The sequence below is a fragment of the Stegostoma tigrinum genome, chromosome 5, assembly GCF_030684315.1.
Source record: "Stegostoma tigrinum isolate sSteTig4 chromosome 5, sSteTig4.hap1, whole genome shotgun sequence".
NCBI lineage: Eukaryota > Metazoa > Chordata > Chondrichthyes > Orectolobiformes > Stegostomatidae > Stegostoma > Stegostoma tigrinum.
Window position 1 is genome coordinate 126,554,180 of NC_081358.1, and position 27,616 is coordinate 126,581,795.

At 43.1% G+C, this 27,616-nt stretch overlaps 1 protein-coding gene across 1 annotated transcript; it reads right to left on the bottom strand.

Moving 5' to 3' along the window:
- Positions 1 to 150: 150 nt before the first annotated feature.
- LOC125451504 (uncharacterized) lies at positions 151 to 27,616 on the bottom strand. The gene is made up of 5 exons (XM_048528646.2): positions 27,538 to 27,616; positions 22,594 to 22,759; positions 22,405 to 22,458; positions 18,866 to 19,876; positions 151 to 759 (listed from the first exon to the last, which is right to left on the bottom strand). Exons 2-5 carry the CDS (start codon positions 22,733 to 22,735, stop codon positions 374 to 376), a joined length of 1,593 nt encoding a protein of 530 aa, XP_048384603.2. The 5' UTR covers positions 22,736 to 22,759; positions 27,538 to 27,616; the 3' UTR covers positions 151 to 373.

Sequence of the window (27,616 nt, forward strand, 5' to 3'; positions counted from 1 at the left end):
ACAAACTGTGCATCTATCACTAATAGATCTTTATCACTGACTAAGACTGCAAAAGAAAGTATAAGTTGTTTAAAGTTAAGTCAAATGCTAGGTGTAATATGTAACTAAATTTTATAAAACAATGAAGCACTTAGAATTTCTCCTCACCAAATTCCTGAGTTAAGTAATTCTTAAAACAGTGACCTTTTATTTAAAATCAAAGTAGTACAGTTAAATAGAACATTTATAAATATATTATATAATAAAGAACCATTCAATTACAAATCCATACTTGAGCAGAGAATTTTAATTTAATTTTGTGTCCTGATCTTCACTAAGTGTCAGTGGCTTACTGTTACTCAAAAAGGGGTGCAGATGTATCTTTCATGTAAAACTATGGAAATAATTTCTCATACTGTTGAAAAGTTTCTGTATGAATTGAATCCCCTGATGGATTGATGTTCATTGCAGAATGTATCTCATTTACAGTTGTGCTCAGGCTTTCAAAACGATTAACCAGATCTTGCACTTGGAACTCCAAAGCACCAAGTCGTACAAATACCTTATGAAAAATTTCAGTTAAGACATTAAGTGCTTCCTGCTGAGTTTCTGAATGAAAAAGCTGTAAATCCAGTTGAGAGTCTGGAACATGCCTGTAACTGTGGTAAGCAGAGCGCTCATTTTCTAAAGCTGAAGTGTGCTGACTTAATACATTTTCATTTTGAGAATTTGATGATAGAGGATCTGTTTCCTGTATTTCATTTACAGCATCATTAATTCCTACATTGGGAAATACAGATTAGGAAAAGCATTAAATTAATCAGCAACAATAAATAATCATTGAAAAATGGAACGGAACCGTGCTGTCGATTGAGAATTTTTGGCAGTGTTAAGATTCCAGCTGATGGTAATCCTGGACAACCTAGATACCAGTGTGGAACACTTCACAGACCATAAGTTTAACTTTTCTTTTTACTTACCATGGAAATCAGCACTGAATGTAACAGACTGCCAGTGTATTTTTTACAATGCAGAGTCTGAGTCATTATTCCAGGCTGACATAGAAAATACAAGGGGAAGAAGACACTGGTAGATTAGAGTACAGGCCCCTTAATAGAAGTTATATTGTAAGATTAAAATAAGATGGAAAATGATGAAGGCATGTAAAATAAGGCACTACTTTAATCCTGGTTGACTTTAATAGTCAGGGATAGATGTGTAATATCAAACCGGCAAACGTACTAACAAGGAAGAATTAGTCGTCAGGCTATTTTGCATCTGGTATTGTGTATTGAGGCAGGTTTAACATATAATGACAGAGTAAAAGATCTCCTCAGGAACAATGATCCTAATAAAGAAAATTCAGCATTCAATTTGAGAGGCTGAAACATGAATCAGAAACAAGAAAACAATGTGTGAAGCTGGATGAACACAGCAGACCAAGCAGCATCCCAGGAGCACAAAAGCCGACGCTTCGGGCTCTCTGATGAAGGGTCTAGGGCCTGAAGTGTCGGCTTTTGTGTTCCTGGGATGCTGCTTGTCCTGCTGTGTTCATCCAGCTTCACACTTTGTTATCTTGGATTCTCCACCATCTGCAATTCCCATTATCAATGAATCAGAAACAACTGTGTTAAATTTAAGTAAGGGTAATTACAAAGGAATGAGTTGGCTAGAGTGGACTGGGAAAAAGAGTTTAGCAGAAAAGACAGTTTATAAACTTTAACAGCATGCTTCATGGCTCGCAAAGAAGGTTTTTCCCAGTGAGCAAGGAGGATTCTAGGAAGAGGATAAACTAACAATTGTTAACTAGAGAAGGATAGTATCAAATTTAAAAAAAACAGTGTGCCAAAGATCATTGGCAAGCCAGAACATTGAGAAAGGTTTAAAAACCAATAAAAGGGGGTGAAAAGAAAAGAATCTCTTATGGCAAGAAAGTAATATGAACAGGTTTGTAAGAACTTATTTAAATATATTTTTAAAAAGACTAAAGTGAACATAGGTGTCCTAGAGAATGAGATTGGGGAATTAACAATGGAGAACTAGGAAATGGCAGAGGTGTTGAATAGAAACGGAGAAAATAGGTTCAGGAGTAGGCCATTTGACTCTTTGAGCCTGCACCATCATCCAATAAGATCATGGTTGATCATACAATTTTAGTATCCCACTCTCACTTTCTGTCCATTACCCCTTGACCCCTTTAGCTGCAGGGGCCACAGCCAGCTCCCTAATGAAGTGGCCCCAACAACTTTCTGTGGGAGAGAATTCCACAGGTCCATAACTGAGTGAAGAAATTCTTCCTCATCTCAGTCCTGAATGGTTTCTCATTCTGCCATCCAAACAGTTATTGGAGATCGCCAAACGCAGCGACCCTGCAGGAGGCAGGCCTTCCATACTATACTTCAATAGACGTCGGCTCTCATGATGTGAAAGCTCAGCAGCTGTGGACAGGACTGAGACTACAGGCAGTCCACAATGTTAAATCCTGGAATCTAAAACCAGGTAAATGTGCAGAGATTTCATGGCCTAATGAGGATAAATATCATTACTCAGAGAATGGTGAACTTGCGGTTTTGGAATTATATACCAGAATAGGCATAATAAACATATCAAAGGAAGATAAATTTCGAGAGTAAGCTGTCAATGTATGTGGGAGTGGACAAGCCACCATAGAGCAGCCAGATGGGCCGAGTGGCCTACTTCTGCTCCTACTTTCTATGTTTTAATTAACTGCCTTAATGTCCTCTGTTTTTATCTTCTGGTGACCCTCTATTTCCAATTGAGCTTATTGGCAAGGATGTAATTTAATAAGTGGAAAAGTGGCAAGTGGGGTTATTGTCACCACTGCCAACTTGAAAATGCCTCATTTAATCCACCATTTTGGCTCCCAGATTGTTATACCTGGTTTAGTGTTTGAACAGGAGGTATATAACTGTTATGTGAATTTAAAAGAAATTTGGGTTATTTGCATTAAATTCTTAACAGGGATGGAAGACTTTTGATTAGATGGAAATCTGATTGGAAATCTGTTCATGGAACAAAGAGCAATAGTTACAATAATCACATGGCAGGTGGAACCATGTGTATCTGGAAGTGTAGTTCATCATTCTGTACTGAGCAGACAGCTGTCTGAACACGATGAAATCTTTGTTGAAGTGTCTCTTGGATGGCTGCCTGCAGAGTGTGCACATCTCATGGTACAGATCGCATGATGAAGGCAGATCAAACAATCCAAGTGTCTTCTATTGCATCTTTTCACACAAAACAAATTGCACGCATTATCATATTTTGAGTTACCCAAATTACTCAACTTCTACACAATTGCTTTCATGCATTAGCCATTTGTTACCTTTGTCACTCTGTGTACATGCACAGCATACACATTAAATCATGCCAATCTCCCAATGGTATATGTGCGTATTGCAATTAGACGTTCAACCACTTCTCCACAAAGTATCATTCCTGAGTCATTTGCCATTGGCATGGTCCCTGTTGCTGCTCCATTTCCATTGCTGGGTTACTGTGAACATCTCAGTCTGATGGCTTAATTGTCAATTGTGCAGGTGGATCAGGCTCCTGCAGTTGAGCAAAAGATTATCTAGGTGTACATATATAATGATGGTAGTGATACTATAGCTGGAGGGTTGGTTTTCATGTTGGATTGGGCTGCATTCACAACTCTGATTTCTTGCAGTCTTGGCCAAAGCAGTTGCCATAATAAGCTGTGATGCATCAAGATACAATGCTTTCTGTGGTGCATCTATAAAAATTGGTAACAATCATTGTGGATACAGCAAACTTAGCTTTCTGAAGAAGTAGAGACATTGTTGTGCTTTCTTGACCATCAACTTGAATAGAGTGGGACAGATTTGTGATATTTACTCCTCGGAACTTGAAGGTCTATCATCTCCATGTCAGTACTACCAACACTGACAGGGGCACACCCTGCATTCTGCTTCCTGAAGTCAATGACCAGCTCTCTTGCTCTGCTGACATAGAGGGAGAAACTGTTGTCTTTATACCATGCCACTAAGCTGTCTATGTTGTTTGAGGTCTGACCCACTATGGTGGTGTCATCTTCAAATTTGTAAATGGAGTTAGAGTTGAAATAGGCTACACAGTCATGAGTGTATAGTAGTTTAGTAAGGGGCTGAGTACACAGCCTTGCAGGCCACTGGTGTAGAGGTGTTGTTGTCACCTATCCTTACTGATTGTTGTCTGCGGGTCAGGAAGTCGAGGATCCAGTCGCAGAGTGCGGAGTAGAATCCTAGGTCTTGGAGTTTGGAGATGAATTTGTTTGGAATTATGGTATTGAAGCTGGAGCTAAAATAACGCTTCAGCCCCTTATTAATCAAGAAACTATCTTCTTTATCTCAAAGACACTCATTAACTTGGCCTCCAAAGGTTTCCAAGGCAATGAATTCCATAGATCCACCATTCTCCAGGGAAGAAATTCTTCCTGAGATAGTAGGAACTGCAGATGCTGGAGAATCTGAGATGACAAGGTGTGGAGCTGGATGAACACAGCAGGCCAAGCAGCATCAGAGGAGCAGGAAAGCTGGCGTTTCGGGCCTAGACCTTTCTTCATTTCTGAAGAAGGGCCTAGGCCCGAAATGTCAGCCTTCCTGCTCCTCTGGCTCTGCTTGGCCTGCTGTGTTCATCCAGCTCTACACCTTGTCATCTAAGAAATTCTTCCTCATCCCTTCACTTTGAGACTGTGCCCTTGGGTCCTAGTCTCTCCTAACAGCAAAATATCTTCTCCATGTTCACTCTATCTTGGCCTCTCAGTATTCTGTAAGATTCAAATCACATTCCCCCTGCATTCCCTTAACTCCAAGTACAGAGTTCTCAAAGGGGATCCCTTTATCCCCAGGATCATAAAAGTCCTCTGGACCCCCTCCAACACCATCATATCATTTCTTAGATATAGGACCTAAAACTATTTCTCAATATTCCAAATGAGATCAGAGGATTATATCGCTTCAGTAAATTTCTGCTCCTGTATTCTAGCCCTCTTGAAATGAACGTTAACATTGCATTTTTGCTTTTTTGAGTGCGAGCAGCAGCGGAGGCAAGACGGACCCGGAAGACTGCAGCTAAGGTAAAGCAGTTTATTTTTAAAATTACTTACCGGTAGCGGGCAGCGGTGTTTTTTTTTCCTCTCAGACAAGGAGTGGGAGCAGCAGAGGAAGTGACGAGGACCAGAGGGGCAGCCGGGAAGGAAAGCAGTGACCATATATATCAGCAAGGCGGGAGACTCTACCCGAGACTCTACAACTGTAGTGTCTCCCACCCGCCCTCCTCCTCTAACCTAGTTAATAAGGTAAGGTTCATTCTAAACTTTCTCTATTGAACATAAGTTTGTTATTAATTTGTTATTATTACTTGAAGTGAGCTTTCTGCTTTAGTATTGAGTGGGTGTTCAGATAAGTGGGGTATGGATGCTAGGGCAGTTGCTTGCTCCTCCTGCAGAATGTGGCAGTTGGGAGATGTGGCACACGTCTCCGCTGGCTACATCTGCGGGAAGTGCACCCAGCTACAGCTCCTTGAAAACCGTGTTAGGGAAATGGAGCTGGAGCTGGATGAACTACGGATCATTCGGGAGGCAGAGGGGGTAATTGAGAGGAGTTATCGGGAGTTGGTCACTCCTAAGGCTCAGGACGAGGATAGATGGGTTACAGTTAGGGGGAGGAAAGGGGACAGACAGACAGTGCAGAGATCCCCTGTGGGCATTCCCCTCAGCAATAAGTATACTGTTTTGGATACTGCTGGGGGGGTTGACCTACCAGAGGAAAGCCATAGTAGTCAGTTCTCTGGCACTGAGCCTGACACTGTGGCAAAGAAGGGAAGGGGGCAGAATAGAAAAGTACTCGTGGTAGGGGACTCGATAGTTAGGGGAATCGACAGGAGATTTTGTGGGCAAGATCGGGATTCCCGGAAGGTATGTTGCCTCCCTGGTGCCAGGGTCCGGGACGTCTCCGATCGGGTGTATAAAGTTCTGAAAGGGGAGGGTGAACAGCCAGAAATCGTGTTACATATTGGCACAAATGATATAGCCAGAAATAGGTTTGAGGATATAAAAAGTGATTTCAGGGAGTTAGGATGGAAGCTGCAGAGCAGGACGAACAGAGTAGTGTTCTCTGGTTTACTACCGGTGCCACGAGATAGCGAGGTGAGGAACAGGGAGCGGGCGCAGCTGAACACGTGGCTACGCAGCTGGTGTAGGAGGGAGGGTTTCAGATATGTTGATAATTGGGATGCCTTCTGGGGAAGGTGGGACCTGTACAAGAAGGACGGGTTGCATCTGAACTGGAAGGGGACCAATGTCCTGGGTGGAAGGTTTGCTCGAGTAGTTCGAGAGGGTTTAAACTAGTATGGCAGGGGGGTGGGAACCTGAGCTGTATACCAGAGGTGAGCGTTGATGCAGGTGAGGCAGTAGCAAGAGGTAGACCAGCTAGTGGGAAGGATTTTCCTGGGAAGGAACCAAGGGATCGGTTAAAGTGTGTTTGCTTTAATGCAAGGAGTATCAGGAATAAAAGTGATGAACTTAGAGCATGGATCAGTACCTGGTGCTATGATGTTGTGGCCATAACAGAGACATGGGTTTCTCATGGGCTGGAATGGTTGCTGGATATTCCAGGGTTTAGAACATTTAAAAAGAATAGGGAGGGGGGAAAAAGAGGAGGGGGTGTAGCACTACTAATCAGAGAGGGTATCACAGCTACAGAAGCTTCCATTGTCGAGGAAGATCTGCCTACTGAGTCAGTATGGGTGGAAATTAGGAACAGCAAGGGAGTAGTCACCTCGTTAGGGGTTTACTACAGGCCCCCCAATAGCAGCAGGGAGATTGTAGAAAGCATAGGTCGACAGATTTTGGAAAAGTGTGGACGCAGTAGGGTTGTTGTAATGGGTGACTTTAACTTTCCTAATATTGATTGGAACCTCCTTCGAGCAGAAGATTTGAATGGAGCTGTTTTTGTAAGGTGTGTTCAGGAGGGTTTCCTAACGCAGTACGTTGACAGGCCGACGAGGGGAGAGGCCATTCTAGACTTGGTGCTCGGAAACGAGCCGGGGCAGGTATCAGATCTTGTGGTGGGAGAGCATTTTGGTGATAGTGACCATAACACTCTCTCATTCTACATAGCTATGGAGAAGGAGAGGATTAGGCAGAATGGGAGGATATTTAATTGGGGAAGAGGAAACTATGATGCGATTAGACACGAGTTAGGAAGCATGGACTGGGAGCAGTTGTTCCATGGTAAGGGAACTATAGACATGTGGAGATGGTTTAAGGAACAGTTGTTGGGAGTGATGAGTAAATATGTCCCTCTGAGACAGGCAAGACGGGGTAAGATAAAGGAACCTTGGATGACGAGAGCGGTGGAGCTTCTAGTGAAAAGGAAGAAGGTAGCTTACATAAGGTGGAGGAAGCTAGGGTCAAGTTCAGCTAGAGAGGATTACATGCAGGCAAGGAAGGAGCTCAAAAATGGTCTGAGGAGAGCCAGGAGGGGGCACGAGAAAGGCTTGGCAGAAGGAATCCGGGAAAACACAAAGGCATTTTACACTTACGTGAGGAATAAGAGAATGGTCAAAGAAAGAGTAGGGCCGATCAGGGATAGCATAGGGAACTTGTGTGTGGAGCCTGAGGAGGTAGGGGAAGCCCTAAATGAGTTTTTTGCTTCTGTCTTTACGAAAGAAACGACCTGTGTAGTGAATGAAACCTTTGAAGAGCAGGTGTGCATGCTGGAATGGATAGAGATAGAGGAAGCTGATGTACTGAAAATTTTGTCAAACATTAAGATTGACAAGTCGCCAGGCCCGGATCAGATTTGTCCTCGGCTGCTTTGGGAAGCGAGAAATGCAATTGCTTCGCCACTTGCGAAGATCTTTGCATCCTCGCTCTCCACTGGAGTCGTACCTGAGGACTGGAGAGAGGCAAATGTAATTCCTCTCTTCAAGAAAGGAAATAGGGAAATCCCCGGCAATTATAGACCGGTAAGTCTCACGTCTGTCGTCTGCAAGGTGTTAGAAAGGATTCTGAGGGATAAGATTTATGACCATCTGGAAGAGCATGGCTTGATCGAATACAGTCAACACGGCTTTGTGAGGGGTAGGTCATGCCTTACAAACCTTATCGAGTTTTTTGAGGATGTGACTAGTAAGGTTGATGAGGGTCAAGCTGTGGATGTGGTGTATATGGACTTCAGTAAGGCATTTGACAAGGTTCCCCATGGAAGGCTCATTCAGAAGGTCAGGAGGAATGGGATACAGGGGAACTTAGCTGCTTGGATACAGAATTGGCTGGCCAACAGAAGACAGCGAGTGGTAGTAGAAGGAAAATATTCTGCCTGGAAGTCAGTGGTGAGTGGGGTTCCACAGGGCTCTGTCCTTGGGCCTCTACTGTTTGTAATTTTTATTAATGACTTGGACGAGGGAATTGAAGGATGGGTCAGCAAGTTTGCAGACGACACAAAGGTCGGAGGTGTCGTTGACAGTGTAGAGGGCTGTTGTAGGCTGCAGCGGGACATTGACAGGATGCAGAGATGGGCTGAGAGGTGGCAGATGGAGTTCAACCTGGATAAATGCGAGGTGATGCATTTTGGAAGGTCGAATTTGAAAACTGAGTACAGGATTAAGGATAGGATTCTTGGCAGCGTGGAGGAACAGAGGGATCTTGGTGTGCAGATACATAGATCCCTTAAAATGGCCACCCAAGTGGACAGGGTTGTTAAGAAAGCATATGGTGTTTTGGCTTTCATTAACAGGGGGATTGAGTTTAAGAGTCGTGAGATCTTGTTGCAGCTCTATAAAACTTTGGTTAGACCGCACTTGGAATACTGCGTCCAGTTCTGGGCGCCCTATTATAGGAAAGATGTGGATGCTTTGGAGAGGGTTCAGAGGAGGTTTACCAGGATGCTGCCTGGACTGGAGGGCTTATCTTATGAAGAGAGGTTGACTGAGCTCGGTCTCTTTTCATTGGAGAAAAGGAGGAGGAGAGGGGACCTAATTGAGGTATACAAGATAATGAGAGGCATAGATAGAGTCGATAGCCAGAGACTATTTCCCAGGGCAGAAATGGCTAGCACGAGGGGTCATAGTTTTAAGCTGGTTGGTGGAAAGTATAGAGGGGATGTCAGAGGCAGGTTCTTTACGCAGAGAGTTGTGAGAGCATGGAATGCGTTGCCAGCAGCAGTTGTGGAAGCAAGGTCATTGGGGTCATTTAAGAGACTGCTGGACATGCATATGGTCACAGAAATTTGAGGGTGCATCCATGAGGATCAATGGTCGGCACAACATTGTGGGCTGAAGGGCCTGTTCTGTGCTGTACTGTTCTATGTTCTATGTTCTATTTGCCTTCCAAATTGTCAACTTGGCCTGCGTGTTAACCTTATGTGAATCCTACCCTTCACCCTCATTACTTTTTTAGTTGATCTCTGCTGGTTTTTAAAGGCTTTCCAATAATCTTCACCACATTATATTCTTTGTTTTTTGATTTTATGCTGTCCTGGATTCCCTTGTCAGCCACGGCTGCCTCACCTTCCCTTTAGTATGTTTCTTCTTCCTTGGAATAAATTTCTGCTGTACATCCTGAATTACACCCAGAAACTCCTGCCATTGTTGGTCTATTGTCTTCTCTTCTAGGCTCCCTTTCCAATCAACTCATCAATCTATTCAGTTGGAGTTGTCACTTTCTTGATTCCTTCCTCTTTTTTTCACTACTTCCTCCTGGTGTTACCTGCTTGTTTTGAGGGCAACTGGAACTTTTAGAAATAAAATGCGGAGTTGGTCTTACTAGCTCATCTAATGAGACCACATACTGAAAAAGTGAATCTTTCATTTTGGACCCTAAATTAAACTTATACGATCCGTAAGTTAAGTTCACTTTAAATTCATAGCATGTCATCTTCAAGGCTTCATAATTTCTAGTTTTCTTTTTCCCAGTTCTTCTGCAAAATTCAGGGTGGAATGCACTTTGAAACAAGTGTCTTGTCAAGCTTGCAATCGGAAAGGTTGTATTCAGAGCTGGTTGCTAACCAAAAAGTTGAACAAACAATTCTACAGTGACTTCTAAACTTCAGACATAGAACAGTATAGCACAGGAACAGACCCTCTAGCCCACCATGTCTGTACGGACCACGATGATATTCTAAACTAATCCCATCAGCCTGCCCATATCCGTATTCATATTAGCTGCCTATTCATATATCTGACTAAATGCCTCAAATGTTGCTATTGTATCTGCTTCTAATATGTCCCCTGGCAGTACATTTCCCTTCTGTGTGAAAAGCTTGCCTCGCACATTTCCTTCAAACCCTCCATCTCCCACCTATTTCCACTAGTATTTGAAGTAAGAGCTGGATTTGCAATGTTGTTTTGTATGATGTGGAGGTGCCAGTGTTGGACTGGGATGGACAAAGTCAGAAGTCAAACGACACCAGGTTATAGTCCAACATAGAACATTACAGCACAGTACAGGCCCTTCCGCCCTCGATGTTGTGCCAACCTGTCATACCGATCTCAAGCCCATCTAACCTACACTATTCCATGTACGTCCATATGCTTATCCGATGACGACTAAAATGTACCTAAAGTTGGCGAATCTACTACCGTTGCAGGCAAAGCGTTCCATTCCCTTACTACTCTCTGAGTAAAGAAACTACCTCTGACATCTGTCCTATATCTTTCACCCCTCAATTTAAAGCTATGCCCCCTCATGCTCGCCGTCACCATCCTACGAAAAAGGCTCTCCCTATCCACCCTATCTAACCCTCTGATTATTTTATATGTTTCAATTAAGTCACCTCTCAACCTTCTTCTCTCTAATGAAAACAGCCTCAAGTCCCTCAGCCTTTCCTCGTAAGACCTTCCCTCCATACCAGGCAACATCCTAGTAAATCTCCTCTGCACCCTTTCCAAAGATTCCACATCCTTCTTATAATGCGGTGACCAGAACTGTACGCAATACTCCAAGTGCGGCTGCACCAGAGTTGTGTACAGCTGCAGCATAACCTCTTGGTTCCGGAACTCGATCCCTCTATTAATAAAAGCTAACACACTGTATGCCTTCTTAACAGCCCTGTCAATCTGGGTGGCAACTTTCAAGGATCTGCGTACATGGACACCGAGATCTCTCTGCTCATCTACACTACTAAGAATCTTACCATTAGCCCAGTACTTTGCCTTCCGGTTACTCCTACAGAAGTGCATCACCTCACACCAACAGGTTTATTTGAACTCTCAAGAGGTAGTCACACCTCAGGTACAGGAAAAAGGGAGATGGGTTACAGTCAGAGGACAGAAAGGGAACAGGCAGACAGTGCAGGGATCCCCTGTGGTCATTCCCCTCAATAACAAGTATATTGTTTTGGATACTGTTGGGGGGTGATGGGGGGTAAGCCATGGGGTACAGGTCTCTCGCGCAGAATCTGTCCCTGTTGCTCAGAAGGGGAGAGGAGGAGAGCATTAGTTATTGGGGACTCCATAGTTAGGGGGACAGATAGGAAATTGTGTGGGAATGAGAGAGACTCACGATTGGTGTGTTGCCTCCCAGGTGCCAGGGTCCGTGACATCTCGGATCGTGTTTTCAGGATCCTTAAGGGGGAGGGGGAGCAGACCCAAGTCATGGTCTACATAGGCACCAACGACATAGGTAGGAAAAGGGATGGGGATGTGAGGCAGAAATTCAGGGAGCTAGGGTGGAAGCTTACAGCTAGAAAAAACAGAGTTGTTATCTCTGCTTTGTTACCCGTGCCACGCGGTAGCGAGGTGAGGAATAGGGACCGAGAGCAGTTGAACACGTGGCTGCAGGGATGGTGCAGGAGGGAGGGATTCAGATACCTGGATAATTAGGGCTCATTCTGGGCTAAGTGGGATCTCTACAAAAAGGATGGTCTACACCTGAACCAGAGAGGTACCAATATCCTGGGGGGGAAATTTGCTATTGCTCTTTGGGAGGGTTTAAACTAATTCAGCAGGGAGTGGGGGGAGGGGAGGGGTGGTGGGAACCTGAATCGTACCTCCAGTATCCAGGAGGTTGAGAGTAGTGAAGTTGTAAATAAGGCTTCAAGGTCACTGGAGGGTACCAGCAGGCAGGAAGGTTTTTTGCAGCGTGTTTACTTCAACGCTAGGAGCATCCGGAATAAGGTGGGTGAACTTGCAGCATGGATTGGTCCCTGGGATTTGGATGTTGTGGCCATCTCGGAGACATGAACAGAGCAAGGACAAGAATGGTTGTTGCAGGTTCCAGGGGTTAGATGTTTCAGTAAGATCAGGGAAGGTGGTAAAAGAGGGGGAGGTGTGGCATTATTAGTCAAGGACAGTATTACGGTGGCAGAAAGGGTGTTTGATGAGGACTCGTCTACTGAGGTAGTATGGGCTGAGTTAGAAACAGGAAAGGAGGGGTCATGCTGTTGGGAGTGTTCGATAGGCCTCCGAGAAGTTCCAGAGATGTAGAGGAAAGGATTGCCAAGATGATTCTGGATAGGAACGATGGTAACTATAGCATTTCCAGCCATTATTGGAAAGTTAAAGCTCCCAATACAGCGACAAGGTAGCTGTATTGGGAGCTTTAACTTTCCAATAATGGCTGGAAATGCTATAGTTCGAGTACTTTACATGGGTCAGTTTTTGTCCAATGCATGCAGGAGAGTTTCCTGACACAGTATGTAGATAGGCCAACAAGAGGTGAGGCCACTTTGGATTTGGGTTCCACGTAATGAACCAGGCCAGGTGTTGGAGTTGGAGGGACGTATGCACTTTGGTAATAGTGACCACAGTTCAGTTACGTTTACTTTAGCGATGGAAAGGGATAGGTATATACCGCAGGGCAAGAGTTATAGCTGGGGGAAAGGCAATTATGAGGATAAGGCAAGATTTAGGATGCATAGGATGGAGAAGCAAACTGCAGGGATTGGGCACGATTGAAATGTGGAGCTTGTTCAAGGAACAGATAATGCGTGTCCTTGATAAGCATGTACCTTATCAGAGGAAGAAGGAGGCTTATGTAAAGATGAGGCGTGAAGGCTCAGTTAGGGTGCTTGAGAATTACAAGTTAGCCAGGAAGGACCTAAAGAGAGACCTAAGAAGAGCCAGGAGGGGGCATGAGAAGTCTTTGGCAGGTAGGATCAAGGAAAACCCTAAAGCTTTCTATAGGTATGTCAGGAACAAAAAAATGACTACAATAAGATTGGGGTCAGTCAAGGACAGTAGTGGGAAGTTGTGCGTGGAGTCTGAAGAGGAAGGAAAGGCGCTAAACGAATATTTTTGTTTGTCTTTTTCCTGTGTGAATACTATGTTGTCGAGGAGAATACTGAGATACAGGCTATTAGACTAGACGGGATTGAGGTTCATAAGGAGGAGGTGTTAGCAATTCTGGAAGGTGTGAAAATAGAAAAGTCCCCTGGGCCGGGTGGGATGTATCTCAGGATTCTCTGGGAAGCTATGGAAGAGATTGCAGAGCCTTTAGCTTTGCTCTTTATGTCGTCATTATGTTCAGGAATAGTGCCAGAAGACTGGAGGATAGCAAATGTTGTCCCATGTTCAAGGAGAGGAGGGACAATCCTAGTAATTACAGACCAGTGAGCCTTACTTCGTTTGTGAGTAAAGTGTTAGAAAGGATTATAAGAGATAGTTTTTATAATCATCTAGAAAGGAATAATTTGATTAGGGATAGTCAATACGGTTTTGTGAAGAGTAGGTTGTGCCTCACAAACCTTACTGAGTTCTTTGAAGAGGTGACCAAACAGGTGGGTGAGGGTAAAGCGGTTGATGTGGTGTATATGGATTTTAGTAAAGCGTTTGATAAGGTTCCCACGGTAGGCTGTTGCATAAAATATGGAGTCATGGGATTGAGGATGATTTAGTGGTTTGATCAAAAATTGGCTAGTTGGAAGAAGACAGAGGGTGGTGGTTGATGGGAAATGTTCATCCTGGAGTTCAGTTATTAGTGGTGTACCACAAGGATCTGTTTTGGGGCCACTGCTGTTTGTCATTTTTATAAATGACCTGGATGAGGGCATAGAAGGATGGGTTAGTAAATTTGCAGATGACACTAAAGTCGGAGGAGTTGTGGATAGTGCGGAAGGATATTGCAAGTTACAGCGGGACATAGAGAAGCTGCAGAGATGGGCTGAGAGGTGGCAAATGGAGTTTAGTGCGGATGCGTGTGAGGTGATTCACTTTGGAAGGAGTAACAGGAACACAGAGTACTGGGCTAATGTTAGGATTCTTGGGAGTGGGGATGAGCAGAGAGATCTCGATATTCATGTACATAGATCCCTAAAAGTTGCCACCCAGGTTGATAGGGTTGTTAAGAAAACGCACGGTGTGTTAGGTTTTATTGGTAGAGGGATTGAGTTTCGGAGCCATAAAGTCATGTTGTAGCTGTACAAAACTCTGGTGCAGCCGCACTTGGAGTATTACGTACAGTCCTGGTCGCCGCATTATAGGAAGGATGTGGAAGCATTGGAAAGGGTGCAGAGGAGATTTACCAGGATGTTGCCTGGTATGGCAGGCTAGTCTTATGAGGGAAGGCTGAGGACCTGAGGCTGTTTTCGTTACAGAAAAGAAGGTTAAGAGATGACGTAATAAAGATATACAAGATGATCAGAGGATTAGATAGGGTGGACAGTGAGACCCTTTTTCCTCGGATGGAGATGGCTAGCACGAGGGAACATAGCTTTAAATTGAGGGGTGATAGATATAGGACAGATGTCAGAGGCAGGTTTTTTCCTCAGACAGTAGTCAGGACGTGGAATGCCCTGCCTGCAACAGTAGTAGACTCGCCAAGCTTAAGGGCATTTAAATGTTCATTAGAAAAACATATGGAATAGTGTAGGTTAGATGGTCTTCAGTTTGGATTCACAGGTCGGTGCAACATCGAGGGCCGAGGGGCCTGTAATGCGCTGTAGGTCTAAACTTTCAGAGCGTAGTCAGGTGAATTGAAATGTTTGATGTTTAGAAGTCACTGAAGTGAGAGAGAAACACACAGTAGAGAATTTATGGGAAGAGATCAAAATATCATACAAATGGTGTGAGTGCAGTGTCGAGTGATATGTCTCCGCAGGTATTAGTGTGAATAAAATGTCAACAGTTTAATAACATGTGAAGGAATGAAACTCAGCACCCACAGATTAGTTGAGCCAAGAACATTCCTCAACACAATGGACGTTTTGGCACTCAACACCAGCATCCCCTACAATGACGCCATTGCTGCAACAGCCTCAGTACTAAACGCCTACAATTGCCAATTTCCAGATGCCATCCTACAAATCATCTGCTTCATCCTTGACCACAATGTCTTCACCTTCAACACCTTCATCCAGACATGCAGAAAAGCCATCGGGGTCAAATTTACACCCTTGCATGCCAACATTTTCATGCACAGGTTCGAGCAAGATTTCTTTGCTGCACGGAACCTCCAACCAATGCTGTACACCAGATGCATCAATTTTTTCTTCCTTTGGGCTCATGGCAAGGAACCAGTGAAACAACTACATAGCAATATCAACAAGTTTAGTCAACAACATCATGCTTACCATGAACTACTCTTCAGAATCAATCTCATTCTTCGACATACGCCTTTCCACCAAGGACGGACATCTCTGTACCTCGCTCTACCACAAGCCCACTGATAATCTCATGATGCTGCACTTCTCTAGCTTCTACCCGAAACATGTTAAAACAACTATCCCCTACAGACAAGCCCTGTGCACGTGCAGAATAAGGTCAGATGAGGAGGAACGTAAAGATTTTGAAGGACACCCTCATAAGAATGGATACAATGCTCAACTCATCAACTGCCAGTTCTGATGGGCCACAGTGTAAAACTGCAGTCACCTTCGCAGAAGACAGACACAAGATACGATCAGTAGAGGACCCTTCGTCATCCTGTACTTCCCCAGAGTGGAGACGCCATACCATGTTCTTCGCAGCCTTCAACATATCATAAATGACAATGAACACCTTGCCAAGATCATCCCTATGCTTCCACTTCTTGCCTTCAAACAACTGCCAACCTTAAATAGACCACGGTTCACAGCAAACCACCCAGCCTTCAGGACATCAACCACAATACCACACAACATTGTCATGGTAACATCTGCAAGACACGTCAGATCATCGACATGGACACTACCATCACACGTGGGAACACCACCCACCACATACACAGCAGATACTCGCATGACTCAGCCAATGTTGTCTATCTCATACTCTGCAAGAAAGGATGCCCTGAGGCATGGTAAATTGGCAAGAACATGCAAAAGCTATGACAATGGATGAATGGGCACTGCGCAACAACTGCCTGACAGGAACGTTCCCTCCCAGTCGGGGAACACTTCAGTCAAGCCTCTGATCTTCAGGTAAACGTCCTCCAAGGCAGACTTTGAAATATACAACGTAGAATCAGCAAGCAGAAATTGATAGTCAAGTTCTGTGCCCATGTAAACGGCCTCAGCCATGATCTTAGTTCATGCCGTGCTACATGTAACCTTACCATACTGTTCTGTATCTGTAAAATCTTCCTTACTGTCCTGATTTGACATCACCTTGATAAATTGTTATGATTCCTCTACCTTAATTAGTTTGTACAGTCTTGGATTACTTGTTACTTTTGTTAGACCCTATGCTTGTGATTCTTATACCTATCACGTTATTCTAGCCATTTGGTTTGTCTCCAGCACTGCCATCTTTTGAGTTTTTTGTAATTATCTCTCTGCCTCATTTAGTCATTTTGTATGAGTGACACTTTATGAAGTTTTGAAGTATAGATTTGGAGGACAATGGAAAAGGATCAGCTGCCCAGCAAAATTAAAACATGAAAAAGTACTGATGAGAGCGAATGAACAAAGATTTGGTGAAAGATTTTAGGAAAAGGCAAAGAGATGAGTCAAGGTTTATTTTAAGATTAAGGCAAGGAAAGGAAGAAGGAAGAGAATATCAATGCTGAATGGCTTACAAACTGAAAATTTGCTGCTTGGCCTGCTGTGTTCATCCAGCTCCACACTTTATTATCTTGGATTCTCCAGCATCTGCAGTTCCCATTATCTCTGATCACAACATTAGCACAAATTAAGTAGCCTGGGAGCAGATCATAGTGAAGGACCTATCTCTGGGAAGTGCTACCATGCTAATAATGAACTCACATTGCTTTTTATGTTTTAATTTGTTCAGGTATGACAGACTGAATGGCCTACTTCTACAGTGCGTCATTTGAAGATAAAAACCATGTAGTGTGGACACAAAATAATTATCTTGTCAAAAGCTGAAATAGTTTGGAATCTAAGCAGCTGAAGTAATTGTTTAAAAAAGAATTGACAGCAATAACATTGATATAATTCCCGATAATGGTAATACTTTAAGTAAGATCCCAGAATGAAACCAGGCTTAATGAGCAGTAATTTATTATTTTTAAAATTTGTTTACCATTCGGCCAGTCACTGAATGTATCCGTTTGAGACTGCCAAAACAAATTTTGTAACACAAAAACACTATTTTACACAGCAAAAGGACATCTCAAAGTAGTCTTGTTACGAATATCCTTGAAACATCAGTCACCCTGCTTCAAAGTTTTTTTTTAAGGGGACTAAGTTCTATTTGGTTTTCATTCAGTAAACATCTGCATTTGCTTGAAACCATCTTCTTTAGTTAATGTCTCTTCCTGTGACTGTTTAAGCAAACTGCTAACTCATCACACTCCTTAAAATGTGTCCCACAAAGTCATACATTCAACAGCCTTGTGGTGTCTTTCTTTCTGACACCTTAAAGCTGTCCGTTTCTGGAGCTTTTCTATTACTAACTTTCTAAGCCACTCAGGATTTCGTCTTCCCTGACTATTCTGGAAATAGTTAAACTGTACCGCTGAACTTACAGCCTTTTCCCCCACCTCCTGCTTTCCTCTGTGACAGCCTCCACACTTTCTGACTTTTGGAATTGTTCTGTCTTTCTAAAAGAATTTATTTTCCTGTCACCACCATCCTATGTCATAGGATGCTTTATTGCTCGCAAAGGTCCATTGTTCTAACTCTTTACTTGTTTACTAAAGCATTGAACCAGTCATAAAGGGATTTATCCCCCAAAATATCAAATACATATTAACAAATGCTAGATAACTGTGTAGACCAGGCAGCATCAGAGGAACAGGAAAGCTGACGTTTCGGGTCAGGACCCTTCCTGAAACATCAGCTTTCCTGCTCCTCTGATGCTACCTGGCCTGCTGTGTTCCTTTAGCTCCACATTGTGTCTCTGGCTTCAGCATTGGCAGTTCTTACTATCTCAGATAACCATGCACCAGTCTCTGTTTTAGTTTTAATTTTAGATTAGGTTCTATATTTTCTTCATTCTTAACACAAGATTAAAAATATAAGGTTTTATCTACTTCAGGATTCAAATTTCCAAATAATAATGACTGTGATAAAATCAAGACAGTAACTTGTCTTTCCTTTTTTTGAATTTTATTCCATTATTTTACTTAAAGTATTTGTGAAAAGTGGAATGAAGTAAAGTCTATAATGTTAGATATCGGTGGTAATACAAGTTAATGTCAATGCCAATTTTTTCTTGTTGGCTTTGCTTTCAGCAAAGTTGATCTTTTTTCTCCTATTCTAAACTACTATTCAGGCCAATTTCATGCCTCAATCTCTCCTATATCACCATTAATAATCCCTTTGTCTTGAGCTCTGAGCATCCTCAACAACTATTCGACTTGATTCACACACACACCATAAAACCCAACATGTGCCAGCTCCCATCTGTTCCAAATAAGGCTGCAGACACATTATGTTAACTCTGTTGCTCCCTCCGCAGATGTTGCCAGATATGTTGAGTTTCTCTAGCATTACCTGTTCTTATTTCCTATTTGCTGCATCTAAATTATTTTGCTTTTACTTACCAGATTCCTTCCTGATTTCCATCTTCTTTATATCGTTTTCATTCACATCTGTTTTCTTGGTGTACAAAAAACTTCCCAGATTTTCCTTCTTGGTTTTCCTAGTTTTGAGGATTGAAAAGCATTCACCAGAATTACATTTCTCAGGTTGATTTTTATGGTCACCTGGTGTCATGTCAACCATGTACACAGGTGAATCTGTCTGACAAAGTTCCAATTCGGCTGATGCTGCTTTTGAAATCCTTCCAAGAGCAAGTAAAAGTTGTTCGTAACTATTCAGTGTTGACGCATCAGGATACAAGGCTGAGGTGTGCTCAGTATGGGTTTGAATTGCCTCAATGTGAACTGGAACTGCTCTGTGTGCCACAGAGACTGCTTTCTTGTACAATGCTGTGCCTGATGAAGGAGAACAATGAACTGAAAACGTCTCTGGAACCGACTCTGATTTACGAGATACTGGTTGGCTTTTGTGAGCAGTTATTTGTTTAGTGGTGCTAAAATCATTTTTGGATCTTTTTCCTCGAGCCAATGCTAAAGGGTGGTTGAATTGTCGTTGAGGTGTAGATTCACAACTGGCGAGAAGTGCATTGTTTATTACAGGTCCTGTTTCTACTTCGAGATGAACTGGTCCACATTCAAGGCTAGTTGATTCAATGTCTTGGTTGGCTGAAGAAGAATTCGTATAAATGTATGTAAATCCAGATTCATCCTGGTTGACGGAACAAATATTTGTGTAAATGTATACAAAACTAGGTGGTTCTTCATTTACAATATCAGAAATCTCTTTTTTAGACACCATATTATGTTTATTTAAACTGGTTTCACTCATTAGTAGACTGGGGCTTAAATTCTCATGCAAAATAGGTACATCTTCTAATGAGGTTTTCTTATTAAGAAAACAAGCTGCTTCATCAGTGGGTGCAAGCGCATTGGATGATGTAGTTCCACTTGGATCTGTTGGTTCTTCTGAATCTGATAACCATTTTTTTCTCTCCTCTGGGCCTGAGTGTATAACTACGTATAAAAACATCAAAAAATTGAGACTTAAAAGTGGACATTAGAAATTGGAAGCTAAACTTTAAAAAGTCTAATGTGACCTTCTCATTACATCATATCGAATGTTATAAAGATTCTTTATATTTAATATTGTGTGGAAGACTTGAGTTTGAAGGATGGGGGAAATTGATTTATTTAATGTTTAATCCTTTAGGAGGATCGACTGAAACTTCACTATGAACAATGGAGTTTTCTTTTTGTTTAAACAAGACTTCCTGTAAATCTCATGACTAGTGGTACTATTTGCTTTATTGTAAACCTTGCTCGAGCTGTTAATGACTAGCTTGGAGAGGAGTTTGTTTCATTTGGTTTCATTGGAGGAAAATATGCTAAGAACAAGCTGAGTTGGAGGAATGTTTGCAAGTAACAAGCTTTCTACCTGATTGATCTAATTTCTGGAAAAAAGAACAAACTTGTTATTGATAATAAGGTGCAGAACTGGATGGACACAGCAGGCCAAGCAGCATTAGAAGAGCAGGAAAGCTGACGTTTCAGGTCTGGATCCTTCTTCAGAGATTTCTGAAGAAGGGTCCAGACCCAAAACATCAGCTTTTCTGTTCCTCTGATGCTGCCTGGCCTGCTGTGTTCATCCAGCTCTACACCTTGTTATCTCAGACTCCAGCATTGGCAGTTCCTACTATCTCCAAACTTGTTACTGAATTTAGATTAGATTCCTACAGTGTGGAAACAGGCCCTTTGGCCCAACAAGTCCACACTCCCCCTTAAAGCATCCCACTCAGACACATCCCCCTATAACCCACACACTTCTGAACACTACGGGCAATTTAGCACGGCCAATCCACCTAGCCTGCACATCTTTGGAAGATGTGGGAAGAAACCGGAGCACCCGGCGGAAACCCACGCAGACATATGGAGAATGTGCAAACTCCACACAGACACATTTAGGGTGAAAACTGAGATAACAAAGCGTGGAACTGGATGAACACAGGAGGCCAAGCAGCATCTTAGGAGCACAAAATTCAAACAGTCATCCATGCCAACCAGGTATCCCAAACTTTAATTAGTCACATTTGCCTGTAAGTCCACATCCCTCAACCTATCCTAATCATGTACCTGTCTAAATATCTTTTAAATGTTGCAAACGTACCCACTTCTACCACCTCCTCTGGCAACTCATTCCATACATGCACTACCCCAATGTATGAAAATCTTTCCACTCTCACCTTAAACATCTAGTTTTGGACTCTCCTACTCTAAGAAAGAGATCTTGGCTATTCACATTATCTGTGCCCGTCGTGATTTTATTCATTCTATAAAAAGGTAGCCTCTACCACTACCCTCTGTCTTCTACTATCAAGCCAATTTTGTATCCAATTAGCTAGGTCTCCTTGGATCTCATGAGATCCACCTTTATTAACCAGACCACCATACGGAACCTTGTCGAAGGCCTTGCTGAAATTCACAAAGACAGCATTCACAGTGCTGCCTTTACCTAGCTTCTTGTAGCCTCTTCTAGAAAACTCAAATTTGTAAGACACAAACTACCATGCAAAAAGCTATGCTGACTATCCCTAACCAGTTCATGCCTTTCCAAACGCACGTACATTCTACCTCTCAGAATCCCCTCGACAACTTACTCACCACTGATGTCAGGCTCACCGGTCTATTGTTGCTGGGCTTTTCCTTGTAGTTTTTCTTGAACAATAGCATAACATTAGCCACCCGACAGTCTTCTGGCATTTCCATGGCTGTTGATGATACAAATCTGCCAGGGGGCCTGCAATCTCTTTGTTAGCTTTTGAGTAGAATTCCATCTAAAATAGAATGACTACTTATTTTTAAAACCACATTCTCAGTCCTTGTTTCCTCCAGAGAAAGCATCCCTTCAGGGTCTCCTATTTCAATAGCAGAATCACACAACTGTTATGGCACAAGAGGTGTCCATTCAGCCCACCAGTCTTTTGGAAACCCCACTACAAATCTTCCTCCAGCTCTAAAAAAATTTCATTGACCATTCTGATCTCTTAACCTTAGGCCAATTTTGTGTCCACATTGCTGCTGTACCCTTTATACCATTATCTATAACTTTGATAAACAAGCATGTGATGAGTGTTCTGAATTCTTCCATAGTATCATCTTGTCCTCTCCAGCTAATCTCCAGGATCTCAACCTCTTGAGTTTTCAGACTTCTGCCTCACCAACTCACTTTTCTCCTTGAAGAAACTTTCCAAACTTACTTTTTGAAAACCTAAGCTTGTAGCTAGTTGCCCTCCTATCACTTTGCTTGGTGTAAAATTCTGCTTTATTAAACTTGTGGAGTTTTTGACAATATAAACGTAAGCTTTTGTTATTATAGCATGGACATTGTGTGGCTTTTAATATTGGGATGGTGGCGAGTCAAGATTCTTTCCCATCAGGAATCCTCTTAAATCCATCACAAGTTTGAGGATTATAGTTGGAAAATATTAATCTTTAAAACTGCTATGTGAAGACAGTTAACAAAGCCGGACAAATTTGTTGCTTACCTTTGTTTACATAGAATAATCTCACCAGTTCTCTTAAATCAAGAGTTGGATTAACTGCATGACAGAGGAAATATATTATTGTAGCTGATATTTTCTTTAGCCTTCATAAAACTGTGTTAGGATAAAAAAAATTTGAAACACTTTTTTGAAAAATTTGCTACACAAATAAACAAGGAACTGAACACAAACCAGCTCGAAATTCCAGTAATTTCTTGAAATAGACTGAGGCAAACTGGTGTACATCCACAGGCTGTACCAGCAAAACAGATTTTCCCAGTGTTTCTACAAGAGTCTTGAAGCCATAGGGAATTACAAATTTACCGCAAGCCATCTTGGTGGGACTGGTTCAACACTTCTGAATGAAGGGAAAAGAAAGTGCATGTGCAAAATGAAAGCTTTACATCTTCCATTAGATTAAGCTGATTACATTTTTACCTTTATTAGTATCCTTTTGCATGTTTGTTTCACCAAAATGTTTGTAAACACTTTTTTAAAAAAATCCATTTTAGAATACTCTTGGGATTTGCCAGGTGCTGGTAAGGCTGCGTATGTAATGCATTCATAAATTTTCATTTTTGTTTGTCCTTAAACAAAGATGTCAGGTAGCGAATGCAAAGGATTTTAAACCCAGAAATGCTGGAAATTGTAAAAACCTTTTTTTTGTATTTTTGATTGTGAACTGAAATAAGAACTGTTTGTTGAAGGATTACTGCATTTTTAAAAAGCAAGTAACATGACACTCATTGTAAGTACTGTGTAAATGGCTGCATGTTCAAGCAATGGTGGAAGCCAAGTGCAAACAAGCTGGAGATAAGGTGTGTACAAATGAAGTTTTGGCTGACAACACATGGCTAATTTGTCTGTGAACTAGTGACCTTGTCACTAATGATAAAGACCAGCTAATAACAGTGTAACTGGGGAAAAATTTAGAAGATCATGATCATTGTATCACAAAGATCAGGATAAAGAACGAAATGCAACAATACGAAGTTGAAAAATCAATTCACCAAGAGCTGACTTTAGTACAGAAGGAACAGAGTTGAGCAGGCCTGAAGATATTGGCAGGAAAAACAATTAGTGAACAATGAACCACCTTCAAAGGGCAGATAGTTCAGGTGCTGTTGATATATGTTCCCTTTAATAATTATTAGAAAACAGTCAGCTTCAGGAGTTCCATAGAACATTAGCCCTTTCTATTTTGAATTTTTTTAGTAAACTGCCCACATTCTGTGAATCAACACTGGCCAGGCCAGCATTTATTACCCATCCCCAAATGCCCAGAGAGGAGGATTAAGTGTTAACCACACATTGCTGTAGATCTGGAGTCACGAGCAGGCCGAACCAGTAGCAGTTTCTTTCCTTGAAGGATATTAGTGAACCAAATGGGATTTTTCTTGACAATAGTGTCATGTTCATTATTGGACTCCAAATTCTACATAGTTGTTGAATTCAAATGTCACCATCTGCCATGTCAGGTTTTGAACCCAAGTCCTCAGGATATAATCAGGATCTATGAATTAATTGTCTAGTGATAATACCACTCGGCCATCACTTCTCCATGTCTCTCCGTGACACACAAACAGTTTTGTTTTAAAAACTGGTAATTATACCATTCAAAGTTGATGCAGTGTGCAGCTACAGAAACAGAGCGTGTCAGGCAGCATCAGAGGAAGTGGAAAGCCAATGTTACAGGTCAGGACCCTTCTTCAGGACTGGGGAGGGAGAAGGAGGAGCTCAGAAATAAATAGAGGGAGGGAGTGGGTTGGGGAAAGGTAGGTGGGACGGTGATAGGTAGATGCAGATAGGAGGTTAGGGAGATGGTCCATGTGAAGGGTGGGGGCAGATAGGTGAGATGGAAGATGGACAGGTTGTGTCAGGTCAAGGAGGTGGGGATGAGAGGGAGGGCTGGACATGGGAGAAGACTGAGGGTGGGGAGACTTTGAAGCTGATGAATTCTATGTTGAGGTCATTAGGCTGTAAGCTCCTGAGGTGAAATATAAGGCGTTGTTCCCCCAGTTTACATGTGGCCTCACTGTGACATTGGAGAAGGTCCAGGATAGATATGTTGCCAGGGAGGGGGAGGGGAGATTGAAATGGCTGGCAACTGGAAGGCGGTGTTGGATAATAAATGCTGACCTACCCAGAGAGTTACTCAGTCTACTCAAGGAAGAGTTAATTTTAAAAGAAAAAGTGTATGGTATTATCATTTCATGGGGTTGCAGTCACGGGAATATAGTTAAAACGAGCTGGCTCAGGGAAAGAAGTTGAATGGGGGAAGCAGGCAAGGAGGGGCAGAATGGCCTCATCCTGCTGTTGGAGGGTACGTGCTCTGCAAATTGGTCACCAAGTCTGCGCTTGGTCTCTCCGATGTAGAGACCACATTGAGTGCAACAGACCAGGTTAGAAGACATACACGTGAATCCCTTTTGGATTTAGAATGATTGTTTAGTGCCTTGGACGGAGGTGAGAAGAGTGGTGTAGGGGCAGGTGCAGCACTTCCTGCGATTACAGGGAAAGATGCCAGGTTTGGTGGTGAGGGAGCCGTGGAGTGAGCAGTCACTAAGGAAAACACATGGGGCGGGAGGAGAATATCTCTTATGGGGGTGGGATTTCATTGCAGGTGGCAAAAGTGATGGACTATGATGCGTTGGACTTGAAGGTTGGCGGGGTGGTACATGAGGACTAGGGGGACTCTATCCTTATTGGTGATCTGAGATAATGGGAACTGCAGATGCTGGAGAATCCAAGATAATAAAATGTGAGGCTGGATGAACACAGCAGGCCGAGCAGCATCTCAGGAGCACAAATGATGAAGCTCTCTGATGAAGGGTCTAGGCCCAAAACATCAGCTTTTGTGCTCCTGAGATGCTGCTCGGCCTGCTGTGTTCATCCAGCCTCACATTTTACTATCCTTATTGGTGTTGGGTGGGAGGGAAGGCACAAGTGCAAGAAATGCAGATGTGGTTGAGGGTATTATGAATCATGGGAATGGGGATGTAATGGTCATTGAAGTGGAGGACATCTAGGTCCAATGGTGGAACGCTTCATCTGGAAGTGGAATGCTTTATCCTGGAAGCAGATATGGTGGAGGAATTGGGAGTATGGGATTGCATTTTTGCAACAGGATGGGTGAGTGAGGGGAGATATAGTCAAGTTAGCTATGGGAGTCAATGGGTTTGAAACAGATGTTGGTGCTGAGTTGGTTGCCGGAGATGGAGACAGAGGCCCAAAAAGGGGAGAGAAGTGCTGGAGATGGTCCAGGTGAATAATGCTGAAGTGGATGAACCATTCAACAGGTACAAGGCAGCACCAATACAGTCATCATTGTAGCAGAAGAGGTGAGGGGTGGTGCCAATGTAATTGCAGAAGAGGGACTGTTCCACATACCTGACGCAGGGACAAGCATAGCGTAGACCCATGCAGATGCCAACAGCCACGCTTTTAGTTTGTAGGAAGCAGGAGGAGTTAAAGGAAAAGTCATGGAGGGCGAGGATGAGGATGAGTTCCGTCAAGCGGATTGGTTGGTGCTGCGGGAGAGGAAGAAACCGAGGGCTTTTATGCCCTCCTCCCAGGGGATACAGGTATAGTGAGACCGAATGTCCATGGCGAAGATAAGATGTTGGGGGTTGGGAACGGAAAGTCCTGGATAAGGTGAAGGGCATGGGCAGTGTCCCAAATGCAGGTGGGGAGTTCCTGAACCAGGGAGGAAAGCGAAGTCGAGGTAGGCAGAGATGAGTTCAGTGGGGCAGGAGCTGGCACAGACAACAGGTTGTCTGGGCCCATTAGGTTTGTGGATTTTGGGTAGGAAATAGAAATGGGCAGTGCAGGGTTGGAGGCTGTGGACAGAAGGTTTCCTGAAGTGATGGTCTGGGAGGTGATGGTTTGGTGTTTAGGGATGGGGTCATAATAGAGGGTACAGTAGGAGGAGCTGTCTGAAAGTTGGCACCTGACCCCCTTCAGTGAGGGAGAGATATGAGGAGATGAATAGCTGGCAGGGTTTGGGGCTGGAACTTAATGTTAGACTGGAGCTGAGTGGATGTGGAGACTGTCTCTCAAGTGGATCTGTGTACGGCAATAGTCACGTGGGCAGAAATGGAAGTAGCGATGTGGTCAGCGGAAGTGGTGCTGTTGGTGTTTTTGCGATTCTTCATGTACAGCACATACAGGAAGTCAGTATACGACTAAGGCTTGGATGTCCAGGCTTGGTCCTAACAAATGCAAGTAGAATTCTAATGCTTATATTGCTGGCATTGTCACTTCTAACAAGAGATAACTACCTGCCCTGACATTCAGCATAAACGAGGTGAGCTGAATGGCCTGTTTCATGCTGTGTGCCTGTATGCTTGTAATGTCAAAACTGTCCAATATTGGATGATTTGATGACAACAACTGCTACATAATTCTGAATATGCCAAGAATTATGCTGAGAACCAATTTAAGAATGTTGGTCGGGTTGCCACAGTGGGGCATTTGCGTGTACTGGAAGGTACCTATTAACACATTGGTTCTGGTTCGAAAAGTACACATGATGAATCTGGTCTAACTTAATAAAATGAGCAATAATTGTTCTCTTGTTAATCACCCTCCTCCCCCTCCATTAGCGTTCTTACAAATGGTCTGATGATTGTAAGATGAAAAGCTTTTGGGGGGTGGCGGAGAAAGAAGGGGTAGAGTGCCTAGTGATCCCAATGTCCAGAGGCAAGGGCTGTGTCCAGTATCAGACGTTCGACTGACACTGAGCACGTGACCAGTGACACGTGTGCACGCTAATAAAAATGGCGTCCACCCCAACCTATTCCCGCCGATTTGTCGCCCGAGTTTTCTCGAAATGGATCAGAGATAATAGGAACTACAGATGCTGGAGAATTCCCGTGATTCATCCAGCTCCACACTTTGTTGGCGTTTACATTTCGAGAAAACAATCAGGCCCCGAGCTTTCTCAAAAAGCTAGTGCCAGCTACGGGAACGCGAGCTTTCTCAAATAACAAACACCAGCAATAGGTGCCCGAGCTTTCCCTTCCAAAACAAAAGATACCGATTGGAACGGCTTCGTTTTCAGCAGACAAGCGGCAAATGTGTGACCAATCCACAACTGTGCACAAGATTCCGTCAGTTCCGCGGGGCTACACCCACCGTTCAGTAATTGGGCTGAGAACGGACGCTTCGCCGGTAGCAGCGCGAAGCTGTTTGAACGGTAACGGTCAGGGCAGCG

Coding starts and splice junctions, on each gene's coding strand:
- LOC125451504 (XM_048528646.2), bottom strand. CDS start 22,735: ATGGCTTGCGGTAAATTTGTAATTCCCTATGGCTTCAAGACTCTTGTA. Junction 19,877..22,404: donor ATTATTCTATGTAAACAAAG/GTAAGCAACAAA, acceptor TTTTATACGTAG/TTATACACTCAGGCCCAGAG. Junction 760..18,865: donor GGAAATCAGGAAGGAATCTG/GTAAGTAAAAGC, acceptor TTCCCAATGTAG/GAATTAATGATGCTGTAAAT.